The 21,508-nt window shown below is 36.0% G+C and overlaps 1 protein-coding gene across 1 annotated transcript in view; it reads left to right on the top strand.

Annotated features, from left to right (window-relative positions):
• FBN2 (fibrillin 2) overlaps nucleotides 1–21,508 on the top strand; it is a 258,987-nt gene that overhangs the window by 161,108 nt on the left and 76,371 nt on the right. The window contains exons 16-23 of the mRNA XM_036310847.1: nucleotides 1,089–1,241; nucleotides 2,979–3,032; nucleotides 4,636–4,761; nucleotides 7,546–7,671; nucleotides 13,054–13,173; nucleotides 19,671–19,808; nucleotides 20,664–20,714; nucleotides 21,190–21,315. Of these exons, the coding sequence (XP_036166740.1) occupies nucleotides 1,089–1,241; nucleotides 2,979–3,032; nucleotides 4,636–4,761; nucleotides 7,546–7,671; nucleotides 13,054–13,173; nucleotides 19,671–19,808; nucleotides 20,664–20,714; nucleotides 21,190–21,315 (894 nt within the window). The remainder of the gene's footprint in view (nucleotides 1–1,088; nucleotides 1,242–2,978; nucleotides 3,033–4,635; nucleotides 4,762–7,545; nucleotides 7,672–13,053; nucleotides 13,174–19,670; nucleotides 19,809–20,663; nucleotides 20,715–21,189; nucleotides 21,316–21,508) is intronic.

The raw sequence follows: 21,508 nt of genomic DNA, 5'->3' as shown, positions 1-21,508 counted from the left end.
TCATGGCCCGCTTTCATTTGAGCATATACACAGCGCGTTGTTTTAGTGCAGCCATGAATCTCATTGTTTTAATGAGAAACACTGCCAGATCATAAGAAATCACTGAGTGATTCACTTTGCATAACAAGCATATAAAATAATTTCTAACAACTTGAGAATAATTATAAATATTTATAATAAGGGTTGTCTCTTTGGTGGGATTAACATGTCAATCTACACTACTTAAAAGCTATACTCTTCTCTGGGCTTTGTTATGATCTGAGTTTTTTATAGTTCATCGGATACTATCTCATAAAATTTTAGCATATTTTATGAGAATTTAGGGTGAGAAAACTAAGCAGGATATTCTTCTTTGAGACATTGCATGACACAATACAAAGAGGAAGGACTTTGGAGGTCACACAGTGTGAGCCTAAATCCAAGCTCAGGCAATGGATTGCCTGGGACTGGGAGCTACTTATGTAGTCCCTCTGAACCTCACCTTTCTCATCTGTAATGTGTGGGAATGATCACTATTCTAGGGAGTTGTTGACCTGAATGTTCAATTAGTGCAATGCCAAGGACACATAATGGTTGTTATTATTTTTTAAAACTGGATTTATTGAGAGTCTGAGGTCAAAACATAGTAAATGGGGGTTGAAAAGGAAGTAAAAAACATGATGGTCAAGCAGTGTCATCTCAAGGTAGTTTAACTTCACTGCACTTCATTATTCATGAGAACTTCTAAAATAGAAATAATAATGTGTCATTTTAAGTAGAAGATAGCTAGTGATTAGAGCTTGGAGTCTCGTTTTTAACTGTGGGAATATACCTGATTCAACAAAAGGCCAGTGAGTTTAAGTGGGATAATGGCTGCTTGTGCAGCACATAAAACTGGAGAAAATGAGTCTCTGATGTGGACTCATTTTTTTCCTCACTCAACAAACATTTGTTGATTTCCTAACACTATTAGATGCTAAAGATACAAAGAAAAAGAAGTGGCAGATGCCCTCTAGAAGCTTCCAGACTTAGGCTAAAAGAAGCCTTCAGTTTTGAACCCCCTTTTTCTTTGTCACTACCTCAAATCATTGTTCCTCTGTGTCCTTCAGATACGCACATGCGCAGTACATGCTATGGTGGAATCAAGAAGGGAGTGTGTGTCCGTCCCTTCCCGGGTGCGGTGACCAAGTCCGAGTGCTGCTGTGCCAATCCAGACTATGGTTTTGGAGAGCCCTGCCAGCCATGCCCTGCTAAAAACTCAGGTAGTCCCATTGGCTGGTTTCACACCTGATAAAGAATCTGGAAATGTAATATTAGATATTTGGCCAAGGAGTACGTCAAGTCTGACGTGTTTTGTCATTATTTTTAATTGAAGAAAAGAAGTCCAAACCTGTGTTGGTATGTGAGACAATTAATGAGATTTGGCTTGTATTTACCTAAAATCTCTAGATAAAGAGAACACATGGTGAATAGAAAAATGTATTTGTTGATCCAATTATGATTGCTAAAGCAGATTTTTTACATGGATGTATTAGTCTCAATGTCTTTGATCTCAGACAAATAGCACAAAGTTTACTTATTGCTTTCAAGATTGTAATAACTTTACCAGAACATGATTTTATTTATTTATTTTTATCTTAACACAGAATGGTCTTATATCACAGTCTATCAGTAATTACAGGCTCTTAGGTTGATAAGGTTGATCCTGTTTACTCATACTAAACCTGTATTAAATATATAAGCCTGTGTTGAGTATATGTAAGCAAAATGTGGATTAAAAAATATACATAATCTTTTTTTTAAGTTGGAAATAGTTGAAAATATAGTGTAGTAAGATTAACCCTTTTAAAGGGACATAAAGAACTGGGAGAGCATAAAGGAAGAAATAGTTGCCTGGGGAAGCTGGGAAAGAGAGGGGCATAATGTTTAGTTTGGTCTTGAAAAAAAATAAGAACTTCCCATGAGAAAGATAGAAGAGAAGCACTCCAGCAACGGAAATGGCTTGTCATTCCATTAAAAATCCTAAGTGGATTGTTCAAACCTTAGCAAAACAATGGGAGTTCATCTAGAAATAAATGGGAATATAAGATATGATAAACACAGCATTTACATCAATGAAGACCCTACCCATGCACAAATTTTGTGTACCAAGCCTCTAGTTCAGCAGTTCTCAGCCTGTGGGTCACGACCCCTTTCAGGGTTGAATGACCCTTTCACAGGGGTCGCCTAAGACCATTGGAAAACACATATATAATTACATATTATTTTTGTGATTAATCACGATGCTTTAATTATGTTCAATTTGTAACAATGAAATTGGGGGTCACCACAACATGAGGAACTATATTAAAGGGTCGCGGCATTAGGAAGGTTGAGAACCACTGCTCTAGTTGTTGATTAATGTCAGAAAAAAATATGAAGTTAGCTCCCAACATTATATTTTATAAAAATTATTTTCTTATAGGATATATAAACTTCTGTTTATTTTGTAATGATAAAGGGTTTTCAAAGAAGACATTAAAGACTAAAACATATAAATTAGAAAATATTTTTCTTAATGTATAAGGAATTTACATTAATTAATAAGGGAAGTTGAAATGCTCTTAGAAGTGGCAATGTGCACAAATAAGATTTTACAAAGTAGAAATACAAACAGTAAATTACCAGATTTTAAAAATGCCCAATCTTTCTAAAATTAAAATAAGATGTGCTTTTTGTTTATTAGATTATTGATTGATTTTTCCCAGTGTTCAAGAAGGTATACAAAATGGATATTCTCTTATCCTGCTTATAGAAGGGTAACTTGGCACATTTAGGGAAAGAAGGACTATTATTGGAATTCTTGTAATAATTATGTGCTAAAAAATATAGTCTTTTTTCATTTTAAAAACTAATGCATGTAATTTTCTCAAATGATAGTTTTGGAATTTTGTAAGTAACTTGTATAAAACAGATATAGTTTAGAGTATTTAATTTCTCTATTTGTTTTTATCATATAGCTGAATTCCATGGTCTATGTAGTAGTGGAGTAGGTATCACAGTGGATGGAAGAGGTAACTCTATTCTATTCTCCATGTTATAATAATTATATAATTGTATAGCTTTATGATTCTGTTGTAACATTATGCATATGATTATATTTAATATTACAGAAATATATTAGGGTAAAATGATAAGATAAATTATTTCTTAGAACAATGGTTATAAGCTAGATTATGAAGTGGCATGCAGATGCACCTTTTTCATAGCGGATGTATCTGTTAAATATTCATTGTTAAAAATGTCAGGAACAACTACACCCATGATTTTATGGAGACCATTGCTTATGAAGAGGCTACAGTTAGTATTTAGGTTAAAAAAATAAAGAGTGTGTGAATTTTTATTTAAAAATTAAAAAATGGTACTGACATGGTTTAAAAAAAATGTTTAAGACATATTTGATATGGAAGTTTGCAATATACTACCCTAAAAATAAATTGTTAGGACTATTTATGCCTAAGAATGCTAAATTTTCTTTGTTTTTATATAACTAAAGAAATGAAATTTATTAAAAAGTTTTCTTATTTTAAATTTAGTAATATGTTTAACAGAATTCTAAAATGGAAATTTAAGTATTAAATACATATGTGTTTATATTTTAAGTTTATTTTATATGTTAATATACATATAGTTTCATTTTTTAAAAATAAAGCTGTAGGGTGCTGTTAATCTTTATTTTATTCTTCATATATATTCTTCTACTTTTATGTCTGAGAAGACTTTAGATAAATTTAGGTTAGTTGACAATATAATCTATTATATTGCAATGAATATCATAAACCACAGTAAAGAAGAAAACTTTTAAAATGTGTTTCTTCCAAAAATAAAATGTAAAGGCTGACATTTCTGGAGTGTTTATGGTCTTCCAAATTCTAGAAAACAATAGCTAGCACCAAAATTTGAGCATAGTGACCAAAAATTTATTTTATCTCTATTCTGTATTTTATTCCACCTCAGCAAGGCCTCCCCAACAGAGCCAGCCACCTGTTAAAACTGCTTTGTTGCTCATGCAAGCTCATCCTTCCTCAAAGTCCCACTGCACATGGGTGACAGAAAGTAGACATGTTCATGGCTTATTATAAAACATCATGTTCTCAAGCATCCATGTTTTAGCTGTCCTCTCCATTAATTTCAACATCAACAGAAAAACATTTATTAAGTATCATATTACTTAGTTGACTATAAAAATATGATAATGAAATACAAGTATTCCATGCCTTTGGGGACCATGAAATTATATAGCCACCCTAGTAAATCTTTGTCTTTTGCTTAGATGGTTATAATACCTATCAAGATGAGTTTTTCTTTGGATTTTGAGCCAACCGCCTATACATTTCTTCATTAATTTTATCATAAATACAGGCACATCACATGGTTTAATTCTTTGAATTTATGCCAGTTCCCTTCATTTTCCTTATGGCTTACCAGGAAAGTGTCTTATATTTCTCAGTTTTATTCTTACTCCTTATTTTCATTTCCTTTCCCTTCCTGAAAGGTAGGCAAATTGTGGGTTTGCCAAGTTAAACACTTCATATGTTGAGTGATCTTTATTAGACCTGAATGTATCAACGAATGATAAAATGTCTATGAGCATTAAACTTTCAACATTTGATGCAGATATCAATGAGTGTGCTTTGGATCCCGATATATGTGCCAATGGAATTTGTGAAAACTTACGTGGTAGTTACCGTTGTAATTGCAACAGTGGCTATGAACCAGATGCCTCTGGGAGAAACTGTATTGGTAAGTTATTTGTTATATTTATTTAGGAGCCTTTCATATAGTTTAATCCCATGGATTGTAGGAGAAATCAAAATACAAATAAATTTCTAAAACTATAAATCTTACAGTTTCCCTTGTTTCCTTCTTAGTACACAAACATATAAAAATTTTGGAATCAGACAAATTCTGTCACACAGTAACAAACTTCTTAGTGGCACAGCTTAGTATTTAAATTTGTCTTTTCTCAAATGAATGGGTATATACTAAATGAATAGGGCAGTATGGATAATTGTAAGTTAAGAAAATAAAGTCTTACAGGTTGACAGACTTTAATTTATATGCTACAACATATCTAAATATGCTCACTGAGATGGTGTCTCGTTTTGTAATTTATAAGAGAAATAGAGGCCCAATGCACGAAATTCACGCAAGAGTAGGCCTTCCTTCCCCCAGCTGCTGGTACCGGCTTCCCTCTGGCCGCAGGCAGACACCCAGGATCCGGGCTTTCCTCAATGCCCCACTTCGTCCGGAAGTATGTCCAGCCTAATTAGCACATGACACTTTTATTATTATAGATGTTTGAAAACATTCAAGTATGTAGTTCATATATTCAAGAATTTGTGAAGAATCTAGATTTTTCTAAAGAGAACTTGAGTTCACTTTCCAAAATGAATGTTGTTCGATCCATCATTATACAGAATAATTTTTATATCTAATCACTGATGAATCTTGCATTTAAATCTTGATTATTATGATTAGAAAGAAATACATTTTTCACCCTGGCTGGTGTGGCTCAGTTGGTTGGAGCATCATCACATGCACTGAAAGGTGGTGGATTCGATTCCCAGTCAGGGCACATACCCAGGTTGTAGGTTTGATCCCCAAATGGCGTACATGTGGGAGGAAACCAAACGACAATTCTCCCTCTCTATCTCTTTCTCTCTCTTTCCCCCTTTTCCTCTCTATAATTTTTTAAAAATTTTAATACATTTTCCTGCATTCATGGTACTGGCTCTTATTATTGAATATGTCCATTTGATCTTGAGTTGAAGAAATACATACAGGTGGATATATAAAACTGTATTAAATATCAAGTACTTATAATAGATTTTGACACCTAGAAAGAAAGGCACTAGCCAAAGATTATTGAACATCTACAAAATATGCAAACCAGCTAGCTTTTTATTCACCAAAAGCCAAGTTGCTTCCAGCATACCTTCCAAGTACAGTTGGGCACATAGGCATCTACCGAAAACAGATCAGTGAGCATTCCACATTGAACACCATTCATGGCACTGCTTAACTCTTTAAATTAGGTGTATGCATAATTTTGATTAAAATTACAACTAGATTTTTAAAAATAAAAATGAGGCCAGGTTCCAGCTTTCATTTGTTAGGGCTGCAGTAACAAAATACCAAAATCTGGGTTGCTTAAAATACCAAATTTATAGCTTATAAGTTTGTCTTATAGTTTTGGAAGCCATAAGTCCAAAGTCAAGGTGTCCACAGAGTCATGCTCCCTCTAATGGCATGAGGGGAGAATCCTTCCTTTCCTCCTGTAGCTTCTGTTGTTTGCCAGAAAATCCTTGGCATTTCTTGACTTGCAGATGTGTCACTGTAGTCAGATGTTCATCCTTTCCCTGTGTGTCTTCACATCATCTTCCCTCTATGTGTGTCTGTCTCTCCCCTTTTTATATGAGCACCTTTCAGTCATGTTGGATTACGACCTACACTAATGACCTCATTTTAACTGGATCACCTCTATAACAGTCCTATTTCCAATAAGGTCACATTCTGTGTTAGGACTTTAACATAGCTTTTTTGAGGGACACAATTCAACCCATACCATGGGGGAATGGGTAACTAAATTGTGATGCAGGCATTTGATAAAATAAACAATAGGGGGAAATTATGGTAAAGCTTAAAATATAATGCTGATTTTTAAAAATAAAGATTCAGAATTGGAACAAAAGCATAATATCCAAAGGAAAAAAGATCAGATAAAACACAAAATGTTAATATTAGTAGTAGTGATAGAATTATGGGAAACGTTTTTTCAAGCTCTGGTTTCCAAATTTTTACAATGTGGTTTGGTCAAGAACAATTGTTATTTGCAAGGCTAAAAATGTAACTTTCAGTGAAAGGAACTCTTCATCCCAAATTGCAATTTTAATTTTTTCTGTTATTAAGTATACTTGCAAAAAATAAAATTCAATATCAGCTTCTTAAATTTGAGCTTTAAATATCTTCTAGGCTGTTCTAGACTGTTAAAGGAATATATAAATACACCATTAATTTCCATTAATGATTAATTGTTTCTGGGGTAAAAACATAATGAGAAAGGATTAGTAAATACCTTTTGTTTAACTGCCACTTAATGCATTTTTATTAGAATTTTAATCAAAACGTTTTTAAAACTGTTATTCTTATTACACATAAGCAGGCATATATAGGCAAATGAGTTTTGTCTTTTAATCAATTTCATCAGTACTAAAATATATATAATATATAATATAATACCACTACAGTACAGTAAGAAAATGAAGAACAAACCAGTAATGTATCTTTTCCAAACTACAACATACTCCCCAGGGACTTCAAAACATCTTAAAAGTGGCCACCAGCATAAGAATTTGCCATTTGAATAAAACTGAATATATTTTGTTTGGGATCAAAGAATGTGCTGTGACTACAAAGAGACTATGTCAAGGAGAGGGGTGAGAAAAAAGAAAAAGAAAACATTGCTGGCCACTGGGCTGTATGTTTCAACATGTGTATCTCCTGTCTTCTGATGGTTGCTTCCAGACATTGACGAGTGCTTGGTGAACAGACTGCTCTGTGACAATGGCCTGTGCCGGAACACACCTGGAAGTTACAGCTGCACGTGCCCCCCTGGGTATGTGTTCAGGACTGAAACGGAGACGTGTGAAGGTAAGCGCTGTCTTCCTTGCCTTAGATGTGAGTAAGCAAGCACCTAGCGAGGCAAAACTGTCAAGTATATCGACAAAGTAATATAGTAAAAAGAGTATTGTGTGAATATTTTTTATGAATTTATAGTGTCATTCAGCTAATCTTCCAGTTTTAGAAATAGTGTGCACCTAACACAGTTTATGAATACTATCAGTTTTGTTCCATTCGGATAAAATAACAACAAACATTTGGAACATTTTGAAGTCTGAAAACAAAAGTGAAGAAAAAAATGAAAGGAACCAGTTTGTTTTACTTGCTGAAATAAGACGTCAGATATTTGTTTACTTTGTTTTCCCTTTTTTAAAAACTACTTTGACACATTAGACTAGGGGAACCTGAATTGTATTGGCATATTCAGCTCTGAAGCATTTTACTTATGAAATGATTGCTATACCTCAGAGGCTGGTCCAGAAAATATGGGACCTGAGTAAAAATGGTCACCTTAATTAAATTTATAGTCTAAAAAAATTGTCCTTTTCATTTGATCATTTAAAAGTTATTGCTTGGGCTTGTCACTCATAAACCAGTGTTTAAAAGCTTATTTTCTTTTAACCACATTTTTCTGCAGTGGAAGTTACATGAATGAGTTAAGTGCTTAGGGAAGGACTCGTTCTTAGTGAGATACCAGCTAAGTAATGAGTGTATTCAATTATGTTTTTGTTTCCTGATCAAAGTACTGTGTATTTCAGAATAATTTGTTGCATGACTACTAGCCATTGTTCCTTTTAAGTCTCACTATATGAGCTTACAGAAGTGTCCCATGACACTATCAAATGCAATAGCTACTTCCGAATAGTAATTCTTTAAAAAGAGATTATATCTTTAATTATTTTGAGTAGCCCTTTCCTTATCTGTTAAGTATTGGTTTCTTAGGACTCCAAATCCAAGAAAACTGCAATGGTAATATTATGCAAAAAGATGTTAACATTCTCTCTTCATCTTATTGTTTAACTTCAAAGCATTCTTGTGAACAGAAACAAGTTAGGACTGGAACAAGATGCCAGAACACAAATGGTTCAGCTGAAGTCAATGAAATGCAGTTACAAAGTGCAAACCTAAATTTGAGTTGAATTGGAGAGACCACTGAAAAACAGTAATTAGCCTGAAGACAGAAAGAAAACAGTGTAAAATACAGTTTTTGTAATCTTAGTTCTGATAACTCTTTCCCCTCCTGCCCACCCCATTTTGCAGAAGCTCCTTAAAAAAAAAAAAAAAAAAAAAGGCCCTCATTCCATTCCCAGTTAAAGTACCTGAAGGTTCATCTTCTCCATAGATGACCAGGGGCACATTTGAGAGTTTAGAATATCTTTCTGTAAGATATAAAAGCTCTCACTTTAAACTAGCTCAAGCTTCTAAATATATTCAACCAGAGGCTTCATTTTCTAGCACCCACTCCCACCCACCCCAACCTATTATTCTTCAAAATTGCTCTGAGAAACATACTCCGTAAAAAACTATTCTATACCCTCCATGAGTAGGGAATTTGGTGGGTGGGAGTAAAGATTTCCAGAGTTTATTAATCATTTCTTTCTTTATTCCCACTTGCTTCCTACTGTCTTTTATCCTTTTGTCTAGTGTCTGTTGGAGGATAAGCTTCTGTTAAATGTTAAGAACCTCTGGAAGCAAGATCAGGTTATACTAGCTTCTTGATGTAACTAGGAAGCTGATGATTACTGCGGCTGCAGCAGCAGTACCCTTCAGGGCTATTGTGAGAGATACATTTAAAGGAGAACTAAATAGACCAGCGGTGGGCAACCCCTGGCACGCCAGTAACTTTTGCTGGCACGCGAAACCCTCTCTTATAATTTTCCATTTACAATTTTTTCTTAATATCGACTTTTATTTTTCAGATAAATTCAGTGTAGGTGCATCTTAGATAAATAATTTTATATAACAAGTTATCTTAAAGACCATAGACATGGATTGACGAGAGAGGGGAAGAGCAATTTATGCCTCTGCCTTAACTCTCCCTGCCTTCCTAGATCCGACCAGTATTTTGGTTTCATCCACATATGCTTGTGAATCTTTGTTCTCAGTGATGAATTTTGTTAAGTCTCGTAATAGGAGTAGCCTGACAGATGAAAGTAGTAGCTCGTGCATATCTCTGAAGGTCACAAAATATAAACCTGATGTAAAATCTCTGTCATCAGTGATGCAGCAGCAAAAGTCCCACTGATAGTATCAAACGGAGTCATAAAGTTTTCTGTCAGACTATCAGTGTACATGTATACATTAAAAAATAAATGTATTTTTCATCATCATATACTGTGTTTTTGTCACTCGAATGAATTTTATTATTTCTTCAAGGTTCTTCACATACGTATACCTTAAGAGATATCAAGTAGGTGTAACATGTTCTCAAAAAATTAGGGTTGACACGCATTCACAAAAAGGGTGCCCACCTCTGAAATAGACAGTGCCTTTGATTCAGTTTGGTAAAAGTTTGGTTTGTATACTGAATTGTCAATGATATTTATAGCATATTTCCTCCATTTTACCAAGCAAGATGGAGCTGAAGGATACGAAGAGCCAACATACAAAAAAATGAGGAAAAGGCAGGACTTTGGTACTTACATGAACAAGTGGAAAATAGGAGCAAATGATATTTAATAGTATAACATTGGATGATTCCATAAACATTACGGCACATTAATGCAAAATCAGACAATGTTGAGGGTTAGGAACAGTTCTCTTCACTTATTTTGTCCAAAGGGTAATTGTTCCTGATAAGTCTGAGCCTTTTCTTTAATATGAAATATATTTTATATCTGTCATCCATAAGGCAGAAGTTCATGTTATGTAAATAAAAAAGAAATGATAGAGAAATATTTTGGCTGTAACCTATGACATTGGTGGAAATATAAATGATTTATCCTGAGAAACCTAACCAAATAACTTTTTATTTCCTTCCCACTGTTATTTGCATTTTATTAAATGTTTTGCCAAAAAAGTAGACCTGAAGGCCACAAATCTCTTTTTCCCTTGGGTCTCTTTTTTATTGCCACCATTGAATTCTCACAGTAAATTTGTCTGCCTGAAGCAGTTCTCTTCATTCTATTCTTCCTAAACTAATTTCGAAAGACGAGACAGGGAATTATTAGCAGATTTAATACAGACTCTAACTTTCTCTGGGTATATTTGCTATATTCACTAATTGTGCTTGTCATTCACGTTTTGAATAGGCTATTTTAAATATATAATAGCAGTAATAATAAAGTTCCTCTGATATTTCAGACTGAAGTTACAAAAAAATTTATTTTGCTTTTTTGTTTGAGCTCTGAGAGCCTGTGAAAGTTAAAATTTTTACGGCAAGCACTGTGGTTTAGATTGTGTTTCCAGTGACATAACTAGTTAAATGTAAACCAGATGTGCTTTGAAGTTTATTTCCAGGAATGTACAGTGAACTGTTTCAATTCCTGGTTCCATGACATTTATAACATAAAAACATTGTATTTAAGGAAAAATTAAACAGTTGATATCTGTAGCTGTCATTGCATGTGTTTATAGTTTGGAGTTCATAATTGCTTAATTTAAAATAGGGATTTTGAAAATATATGATATTCACAATTTTTTGTTGGGGGAACTTCTTACAAATGAATAGGTGAGCTCTATATAGACAGTCCTCAGATTGGTTATTTGCTTCTTGACCATCTGATTCCTTTTTTACACTGTGTTTTTACTGAAAGAATTTCAGTACTCTGGAATAGATTTTTTTCATTCCAAATCTGTGCTATATTTACAAAACCTGCTCTTGTATTTTTCTTTTAAGAGGTTTTCTTGCTACAGACAACCTGAAAGAAAAATGTATTTATATTTCCTCAAACAATTTTTACTTCAAAAATTAAATGACTACCTGGATACTTCTTTACTAGTTTTGAATTAGGAAAGAAGGAACACACCTGTTTTCCACATTGATTTTTAAATTTGCATTTCAATTCTATTACCTTTTCACGACCAGATTAGTTTACATTTGACTTGAGACGGTCAAGAGTAAGCATTATAGTGTTATAGTTATTTATCTGCATGTTTTCCTCAATATAGTATTTTATATTTAATTCAAAGAGGTGTTTAAAAAAATACTAAGTATTCTGGTGAACTCAGAAACCCTAGTGTTCGACAAAAGAAAATGTCTTAAGGTATGCTGATCTGTTTCAGATAATTAATCAAATACAAAAAGAAACCTGTGTATTTCTTCTTTAAATTGAGTTGTTGAATTTATACTGAAAGTCAGTCTTTGATATTATTGCTAGTACTTTAGCTGAAACTGGCATATATTTTTAATTAACTCATATTAAAATATTTAACTTTATTGGTTTGACATTTTCATTAGTCACCACCTGAGAACATAGGCATACTCTAATTCTGTTTACTTCTGACTGTCAATAGGAATTGTTTCAGGGGTGGGCAAACTTTTTGACTCGAGGGCCACAATGGGTTCTTAAACTGGACCGGAGGGCTGGAACAAAAGCATGGATGGCGTGTTTGTGTGAACTAATATAAATTCAAAGTAAACATCATTACATAAAAGGGTACGGTCTTTTTTTTTTTTTTAGTTTTATTCATTTCAAACGGGCCGGATCCGGCCCGCGGGCCGTAGTTTGCCCACGGCTGGTTTAGATTATGGTATATGATTTGATTTAGGACTCAAATGAAATTAATGATAGTAAGGTCTATATGAAGCAATTAAAAGTTTATTCTCTTTTTTATTTTACCAAACTTATATGTGCTTTAAAAGACTCTCCACAGCAAACATGTATAAATGTGAACAGGCTATAGGAGGGAGGTGGGCAAGGACTGGAGGAGAAAGCTACACCTGGCATTGAAGTTTTATCCCGTATTTTCTTATACCTTATTTTCAGGAGTTTGGAATTAAAGCCAGCATGGTGATGTTTTATCTCTATTATAGGTTCTTTAAATTCTTCCAAAAGCTCATGGAGCCATAAATGACAGTCAACCTTTGTTTGTACACAGCACATGGCACCTAACAATGTGTTGCTTTCCATGGAACCAAATTTCAAATTTCCCACAAGACAGTTACATCTTATTACGGAGGAAAATTGATCCATTTTATGTAAAGTTATAGTAAAGTAGTGAAGATTGCATACTAAACCCTTTTAAAATAGGCTGCTTTCTGCAGTCCTACTGGGTCCCCAGGCCTGTATGTGTGTATCCACGCTGTAAAATGCATGACTTCGTCCCCCATTCACTTTATGCCTCATAGATCCATATTAAAATTACAAGAGCCAAGTTTACCAGACATTCTGGCATAGCATGGCTTGTTGGAATAATATTTTCCAGAAACACATGGCAGTTCTAACAGAATCTTTTCCTTCTGGATTGTAGATATAAATGAATGTGAAAGCAACCCATGTGTCAATGGGGCCTGCAGGAACAACCTTGGATCTTTCAATTGTGAATGCTCTCCTGGCAGCAAACTCAGCTCAACAGGATTGATCTGTATTGGTAAGACGCATGACGGTGCTGATGTTTCGGTTTCCCTGCAGAGATAAGCAGAGACCTTAGGCCTTACTTTGGATAAAACAGAACATGATTACAGGAAGCTTAAGAATTAGGAGTTACTCTAGTCGTTTTCTCTTTTTATCAACATAGGTGTAAAACAGGATAACATAAACTGGACAGGCTCTTAAATTTTATTAGATTATAGGAAGTGTTCTTTTCATATAAATAATATATTATTCTGTAAGTTAGAAGCGTTTCCATACCACACACACAATTATATTCGTTACTCTAAGAATGCCTTAGGCATCAATACAATCAAATCCCTGCTGCATACTTTTTATAAACAACATTCTATGGTAAACAAAATATGATAGCATTTGGATTCAGTTAACAGGACAAGAATTTGAAGATTTTTTAGCTTTAAACAAATAGAAAGAATTTATTGTTTTCTCATTTCTCCCATCAATCATAAATTTATGGGCTTCAAGGAAGAGAAGAAAACCATTTTCCTGTTTTTGGAAATCTCTAAGGGAGAAAGATTCCAAAACTTCTAAACTATCATCTTTTAATATATCTCAAAATATTTAAGGTCAGTTCTTATGATAATGATAGTAGGACAAATATATAAAAGGAATCATCTGGTCAATTACCATAAGGAGCAATTCATCACATGAAAGGGTAAAATAAAACTATCTCTGTGATTTTTTTTCCTGCTTCTAGTGTCTATGGCTTCATTGGCTAGGCATATCACAGTTTATATATCACTAGAGGCCGGTGGGGTCCCTTGGCCTGGCCTGCGGGGACTGGGCCAAAACCAGCAGTCAGAAGTCCCCCGAGGGGTCCCGGATTGCGAGAGGGAGCAGGCATATAAGATCTTTGGTTAATCTCTTCCCTCCCTTCCTCCTTCCCCCTCCCCTTTGAGATTCATCAGTCTGTTCCATGTTTTCATGCCTGTGCCTTGAGCATCTGCCCCCTGGTGGTCACTGCTCGTCATAGCTACTGGTCAAAAGGTCGCTTAGGCTTTTATATTTGTAGATTAGCTAGCATCCACCTTAAAAGTGAGCTAAATGTATACTTGCAAATGGGAAGATATGTCAGTTTTACATAGTGCCAAATACACTGAAAGTTTTTGTGATCTAGCCAGTGCGAATTTTCAATTTAATATTTGCCAAAGACAATAGTATTTTCAGCATTCTATCTGATGTTAACAATATTTAGCTGATAATTTGATAATGCTAGAGCACCTGTTTGTAACATGAAGAGAAATGACCAAGTCCAAGGTTACCAATGAAAACCTTCCCTTTGGAAATGCCAGGTTAGCTGGTGGAATGTGAGGCTTGCTCAGCTCTCCATATTAGGAAATAGACTGCCTGGGGCATTTCTTTTCTTCTTATAGAATTCCAGATTGGGAGGTGGGGGAAGGAGGCATGTGGGTTGGATCTGGTGAGGCAGAAGTATTTTTGCTAAGCCACAATTTCCAACTGAGATAGAGTTATTTTATTATGCAAAGGAAATGAACTCAGCATTAGTTAATTAATGTCTCAGAATACTAAATCTGTGTGCCACTTGGACAATCAAAGATATCTTAGCTTTGCTTCATCATAAACACTTCTATTATTTTGGCCTTTACCCTTATATTGATGAAAAAAAGAACAAAGGCTTTTTATTCCCAAGTCATTATATTGGGCAACTAAATACCACCATATTTTTCTCAGCCAATGTGTTATGTATTTTTTTATTCATTATGATCAAATTTTAATATTCTAGCCTAAAGCTGCTCAGATAGTTACTTAATATTTTAAAAATTTAGACATCATTTTATCTGCTTTTTAAAATTTAAAACAATTCTATTTTTAAAATGAAATAAATAATAAAATATATTTATAGAAAAATTATGGATTTCTAAAAGTATATTTGTATTGATTTCAGAGAGGAAGGGAGAGGAAGAGAACTTTAGAAATATCAAAGATGAGAGAGAATCATTGATTGGCTGCCTCCTACACGAGCCCCATTAGGGATTGAGCCTTCAACCTGGGCATGAGCCCTGACCCGGAATCAAACAATGACCTCCTGGTTCATAAGTCGACACTCAAACACTGAGCCAAACCAGCTAGGGCTGGATTTTTTTAATAGGACTGTCAAGTGACTCTAATCTGTGTTTAGCCTGCAAAGAAACCACTCTTTCAAAGGGTTTCTAAATTTAGAATAGAATAAAAATTCCCCTATGTGGTTACAAATTTAAAATTAATCTAGAACACATTAATTAGTTAGATACTTAGAATAATTAGAAATTTAGAATCTATTCTGCAAACTTCCTAAATATAATCTTAAACTGTTTTGTAAACTGCTTGAAAAAAGGATTGTTTTCTGATGAAAAGTTATATTAACTACTAGAGGCCTGGTGCATGAAATTCATGCACTCGGGGTGGGGGGGTCCCTCAGCCTGGCCTACGCCCTCTTGCAGTCCAGGAGCCCTCAGGAGATGTCTGACTGATGGCTTAGGCTCCCGCCACCTCCACTGCCCTCACCAGCCCAGCTTCTGGCTGAGTGGCACCCCCCCTGTGGGAGTGCACTGACCACCAGGGGGAAGCTCCTGCATTGAGCATCTGTCCCCTGGTGGTCAGTGCGCATCATAACGACCGGTCGTTCCTCTGTTTGGTTGATTTGCATATTAGCCTTTTATTATATAGGAATAGAGGCCCGGTGCACAAAATTCATGCATGGGGGGGGGGGGTCCCTCAGCCCAGCCTGCACCCTCTCCAATCTGGGACCCCTTGGGGGATGTCCAATTGCCCGTTTAGGCTCGATCACAGGGATTGGGCCTAAACCGGCAATCGGACATCCTTCTTGCAATCCGGGTCCACTGGCTCCTAACCGTTTGCCTGCCTGTTTGCCCCTAACTGCCTCTATCTGCCGGCTGGATGCTCCTAACTACTCCCCTGCCAGCCTGGTCACCCCTAACTGCCCTCCCCTGCCGGTCTGATTGCCCCTAACCACCTCTGCCTCAGCCCCGCCACTGTGACTTTGTCCAGAAGGATGTCCAGAAGATGTCTGGTCTAATTAGTATATTACCCTTTTATTAGTATAGATCAATGGTCGGCAAACTGCAGCCCCTTGAGTGTGGCTCTTCCACAAAATACCACGTGCGGGCACGCACGTACAGTGCGATGGAAACTTCATGGCCACACTCAAGGGGCCAAAGAGCCGCATATGGCTCGCGAGCCGCAGTTTGCCGACAACTGGTATAGATAATAGAAAAGAAAAATTGATTAATGCATTATATTGCTCATATCTGATGGCTCTACACCAGTGGTCCACAAACTGCGGCTCGCGAGCCACCTGCGGCTCTTTGGCCCCTTGAGTGTGGCCATGAAGTTTCCATCGCACTGTACATGTGCACCTGCAAGTGGTATTTTGTGGAAGAGCCACACTCAAGGGGCCGCAGTTGCCAACCACTGCTCTACACAATCATTGCCTTCATCTTTGGTTTGGGTCTGCATCCTGTCTTCAGATTGCATGGATGTGACAAGGGCAGTGACCTCTCTGTTGTCCAACCCAGTGGTCTATTCTCATTCCTCATCTTAGCCTATATTAGCAATGCTTGGCACAGTTCATCACTCACCTCTTCTCAAGAAGTTTTTCATTTTTTATCTCTTTTCCTTTCTCTTTTCTAGCCTGGTTTCTCAGTTTCCTTTGTTAAGTCTTTCATATTTTCCTACTTTCAAACTTGAAGTGTACCAAAGGTCAACCTTTGAACCTCTTAGCTTCTCCAATGTCTACAGTCATGCTTAGATGGCCTCTACATAGACTCTCAAATTCATCTCTCTACTAATTGCAGATTTGTATTTCCATCTGTCTGCAGAGTTGTCTCCATTTGGAGACATTTCTAATGGACATTTCAAATTTAACGTATCTTTCAGCATGAACCCGTATATCCTAGAATCATTTCTGTCTCAGGAAAATGATAACTCCATTCTTTTAGTTGCCAGCCCCCAAAACTTTGCAGTCATCTGTAATACCTTTCTCTCAAACTTCACATTGAATTCATCAGCAAATCCTGTTGATTGTACTTGAAGTGTATCCATATTTCAACTACCACCACCAGCAGCCCTCAATCTCAGCCATCATTATTTCTCTTCTTGACTATTACTGTAGCCTCCAATCTCCTTACCCTGCTTTATTTTTTCAGAGGCTTAAAAAATGTATTAAATTTATTGGGGTGGCATTGGTTAATAAAGTTATATAGGTTTCAAGTGTACAGTTTTATAATACATCACATATATTGCATTGTGTATTCACCACCCAAAGTCAAGTCTCCTTTAAATAACATATATTTGACCCATTTTCCCCTTTCCACCTCCCCTCACCACCCTTCCCTCTGGTAACCATCATACTGTTGTCTGTGTCTATGAGCTTTTGTTTGTTTGTTTGTTTGTCCTGTATGTTCACTTGTTTTCTGTCCCACATATGAGTGGAAGCATCTGGTTATTGACTTTTTCCGTCTGACTTTTTCGCTTTGCACGATACTCTCAAGATCCATCCATGTTGTCAAATGGCAGTATTTCATCTTCTCTAGCTCCTGACTATATAACTACATGTATATCCTTTGTGTGTACATATACACACAAATAAGACAGATGGAGAGAGAGAGAGTATGCATGATGTTACAGAGTGAGGGCTCTGAAATCAGACTATGCAGGTTTGACTTGATGCTGACACTAACAGGGTGATCTTGGGTAAATTAGTTGAACTCAGTTTGCCTCAGTTTTCTCATCTGCAAATTGTGCATAACATATAGGGTTGTTTAAGTAAATAAGCTTATACATGGAAAGCCTTTAATACTGCTTGTTGCTACCTCAATAAATATTAGCAAGTGCTATTACAATATTATCTTACTTAAAATAACTACAGCCAAGGTGATCATTAGTAATTAGTCCTGGTCCTTAAAATACACGGTAGTAGTATGGCCTATTTAAGTACACAGTAGCCTCACAGGAGCTTCTGTTTCCTCTATGCTATGGAATTTACAGGTTTAAGCCTATAAAAAGCCTGTAATTTGAGGCCTGATACAAATGCCGATGAACAAGTCTTTTTCATTTGTATACGGTTTTTACTCAAACCAAATCTCAAAACAATAAAATGCAGAGTGGCTGTCCATCTCTTCTCCACATCCTTGCCCCGTAACTCTCTGTATCCAGTCAATGACAGATTTGTTTGTTTTGTTTCAACCTCTGTCCCAGAGGACTTGGGTTTCAGGTAGCTTCCTCTTGCCCACTGCTGTGTTCCATACGGAATCAGAAATTACCAGTTATCCCTTCATGGACCTGCCAGATTCATCGTAGTTCCTCTTCTGTGTTTCTGGTTATGTTTTGTTTTTATTATTGAATTTTAGCAGTAAAACTGTATTAATTGAGTTTTAAAATAATCGAGTTTTAAATAAATGTTGGGATATGCTTTTTCTTCATTGTTTTCCAAATCTGTGTGTCACGGTATGCTATTAAGATTTTGTTAAATTGTGTTTTACACATCACCTGCATTGGAACCATCTAAGGAGTTTGTCACATGAAGATTTGGGGCTTCACACCTGGACACTTAGGAATCTGCATGTTACCAAGAGCTTTGGTAACTGTTGTGCCCAGTTCTACAAGGGAAGCTTTATAAATGACATATTTTACACACTTACTTTTTGCCATGTCAGTATTTTACTGGATTCCTTGTTGCTGCTTCAGAATCAGTTACCTAACAGTCATGGAAGGAGGAACTTCAATTTGATGTGGAGACATGGTCTAAAAATATCAGTAGTAGTTATCGCTAGATAGTTGGATTGCAGATGAGTTTTATAGTTTCTTTGCTGCCTGGTTTCTTCAAATTCTTTATTGTAAATATGTGTTGCTTTTTGAACTGGAAATAAAACTACACATAGGTAAATGCCTGCAAGAAAATACATCAAATATTAGCTCTGGTATGTCTTATTGGTGGTTTTATAGGAGATGTTTATTTTCTTCTTTACCTTTTTAATTTCTTTTGTGTTTTCAAATTGTTCATCAAATAAGCGTCGTCAGCTGGAGAAATACTGGTGTATTGGGTGGAAATTAGAGATTATTTGAGGAATTTTATTATTTGACAAAATCTTAAATATCAAAGCAGTTATCATAAAGGACAAATCTTACGACTATTTTTCACAAAAGTAGTGATCTTATTATGGTAATGCTTTGTGTTCGCAAGTACAAGCATAACATCTTGGGCAATAGTGGCTGCTCCTAGAATACCAGCAGGTATAATTATATGAATTACTCTATTGTGTGAGATACATATAGTACAATATTTTATTCACGTGTATGTAATATACTGTATTTAAGTGCATATTCATGTAAATGTGTTCAAAGGATATGCTATTAACATTTGTTAAAAATAACCCTTTTGTGTTTTTTAATACTATGAAAATGTTTTTGGTGTATACAAAAGATGAAAGCTCCCCATCCTTTCCTGTTCATTTTTAGACAGCCTGAAAGGGACGTGTTGGCTCAACATCCAGGACAATCGCTGTGAGGTGAACATTAATGGAGCCACTCTGAAATCTGAATGCTGTGCCACCCTTGGAGCCGCCTGGGGGAGTCCCTGTGAGCGCTGTGAGCTAGGTAGGAGCCTGACCAAGGGGCTCTTGGCTTCTCATTGGAAAGCTTCTTCCTCAGCTGGGCACCTTGTCCACTGTGTATTTCCGTAGTGAGGAGGGCTACAACATCATTACCCTCCCTAAAATGTTGTCTTTTATGGTAGAATTTATTCATTTCTTAAAATATGTATTTGGTTTATCCTTTTATGTAACCAAACCTTTTTAACGTCTTTTCTTTTTAAACTCACCTGGAGATATGTTTATAGATTTTTAGAGCGAGGGACGGAGAGAGACAGAGACAGAGACAGTGAGAAAGAGAGAGAGGCATTGTTATGAGAAACATTGATCAGTGGCCTCCCATAAACATCCGACTGGGGATCAAACCCTCAATCTAGGTATGTGCCCTAACCAGGAATCAAAACCGCAGCCTTTTGGTGTATAGGACAATGCTTCAACCAACTGAACCACCCAGCCAGGCCCTTCTGAATATTTTAGACAAGGAAGGGAGTCAGCTGGTATTTAGCTGCTGGATGACTATCAGTATTCTCTAGTGTCCTTGTTGGCATATGTCCTTGTAGAACACGATGTTTCCTTAAATCTTTTATTTGTTTATTTATAATTCCATTGGCAATGTGAAAGCAAAAAGGAATTTTCATAGGAGAAATTATGGGACTACAATATGGGTCAGCACTGATGGTGTTACCACAGCATGTCATGTGCCACACTGAATTCAGCAGAGGGCAGCTGGCATCCTTGTCCTCTACTCCCCAGCTTGTGGTTTTTACTAGTTCCATTTAGATTCCATTATACTGTTTCTTGAGCTTCAGACAGATGTATTTTCTTTTACAGTGAAGTAAAATGTGTCCTGTTGTTCTCACAGATACAGCTTGCCCAAGAGGTTTTGCCAGGATTAAAGGTGTTACCTGTGAAGGTGAGTGTATTCCCAGATGATATTGTAAATCTTTAGAGCAGTATGTAAAATTGTCATTGACTCTCACACTTTGGAAATATTTATCATTTTCAAAACTCTTGAAGTTTCAATAAAAATACTCAATGTAATCAATAAATGTTTTAGAATACTACTCTTAGGAAACAGCTTAGAGTCTCCCATTCTTCCTCTTTATACCATTGCGTAAATTTTCATGAGGCCACCAATAGCCTTTGAGGCACAGAGCAGCTGGCAGAGGAACACGTCTGGGCTGTGTTCTATGGACAGGCAGGGCTGTGGTCATTTTCACAGCTGGTGTCTAGGAAAACCAGTGGCTGTATTGTGGAATATTTTTACTTAGCTCAAGTAATAATTCACATTATATTGCAAGTTGAATATACTATATGGGAAGTAAGACTACACCTGCCTTTTCTATTTGTAACATCTTTATTCCTGCACTTGCTTCATTTCCCTGCAGATGTTAACGAGTGTGAGGTGTTTCCTGGTGTTTGTCCAAATGGACGCTGTATCAATAGCAAAGGATCTTTTCATTGTGAGTGCCCTGAAGGCCTTACATTGGATGGAACTGGCCGTGTGTGTTTGGGTAGGTTCATGCCCTTGTGTTATTTTATGCATGAAAACAGCCATGAATTTTTCTTATTCTTTGGGCAGTGACCAGTCAAAAACCGTTAGGTTGTAGCTGGAAACACTTTAAATGAGATATTTTGAGGGAAAATCACTAATGGATATTTTTTAAATAAACGTTTTTCAATGAAATGATTTCTGTAAAATACAGA

This window comes from Myotis myotis, unplaced genomic scaffold (genome assembly GCF_014108235.1).
Source record: "Myotis myotis isolate mMyoMyo1 unplaced genomic scaffold, mMyoMyo1.p scaffold_m19_p_5, whole genome shotgun sequence".
Classification (NCBI taxonomy): Eukaryota; Metazoa; Chordata; class Mammalia; order Chiroptera; family Vespertilionidae; genus Myotis; species Myotis myotis.
Note: the sequence above shows the minus strand (reverse complement) of the source record. Positions and strands in the feature narration are given on the sequence as shown.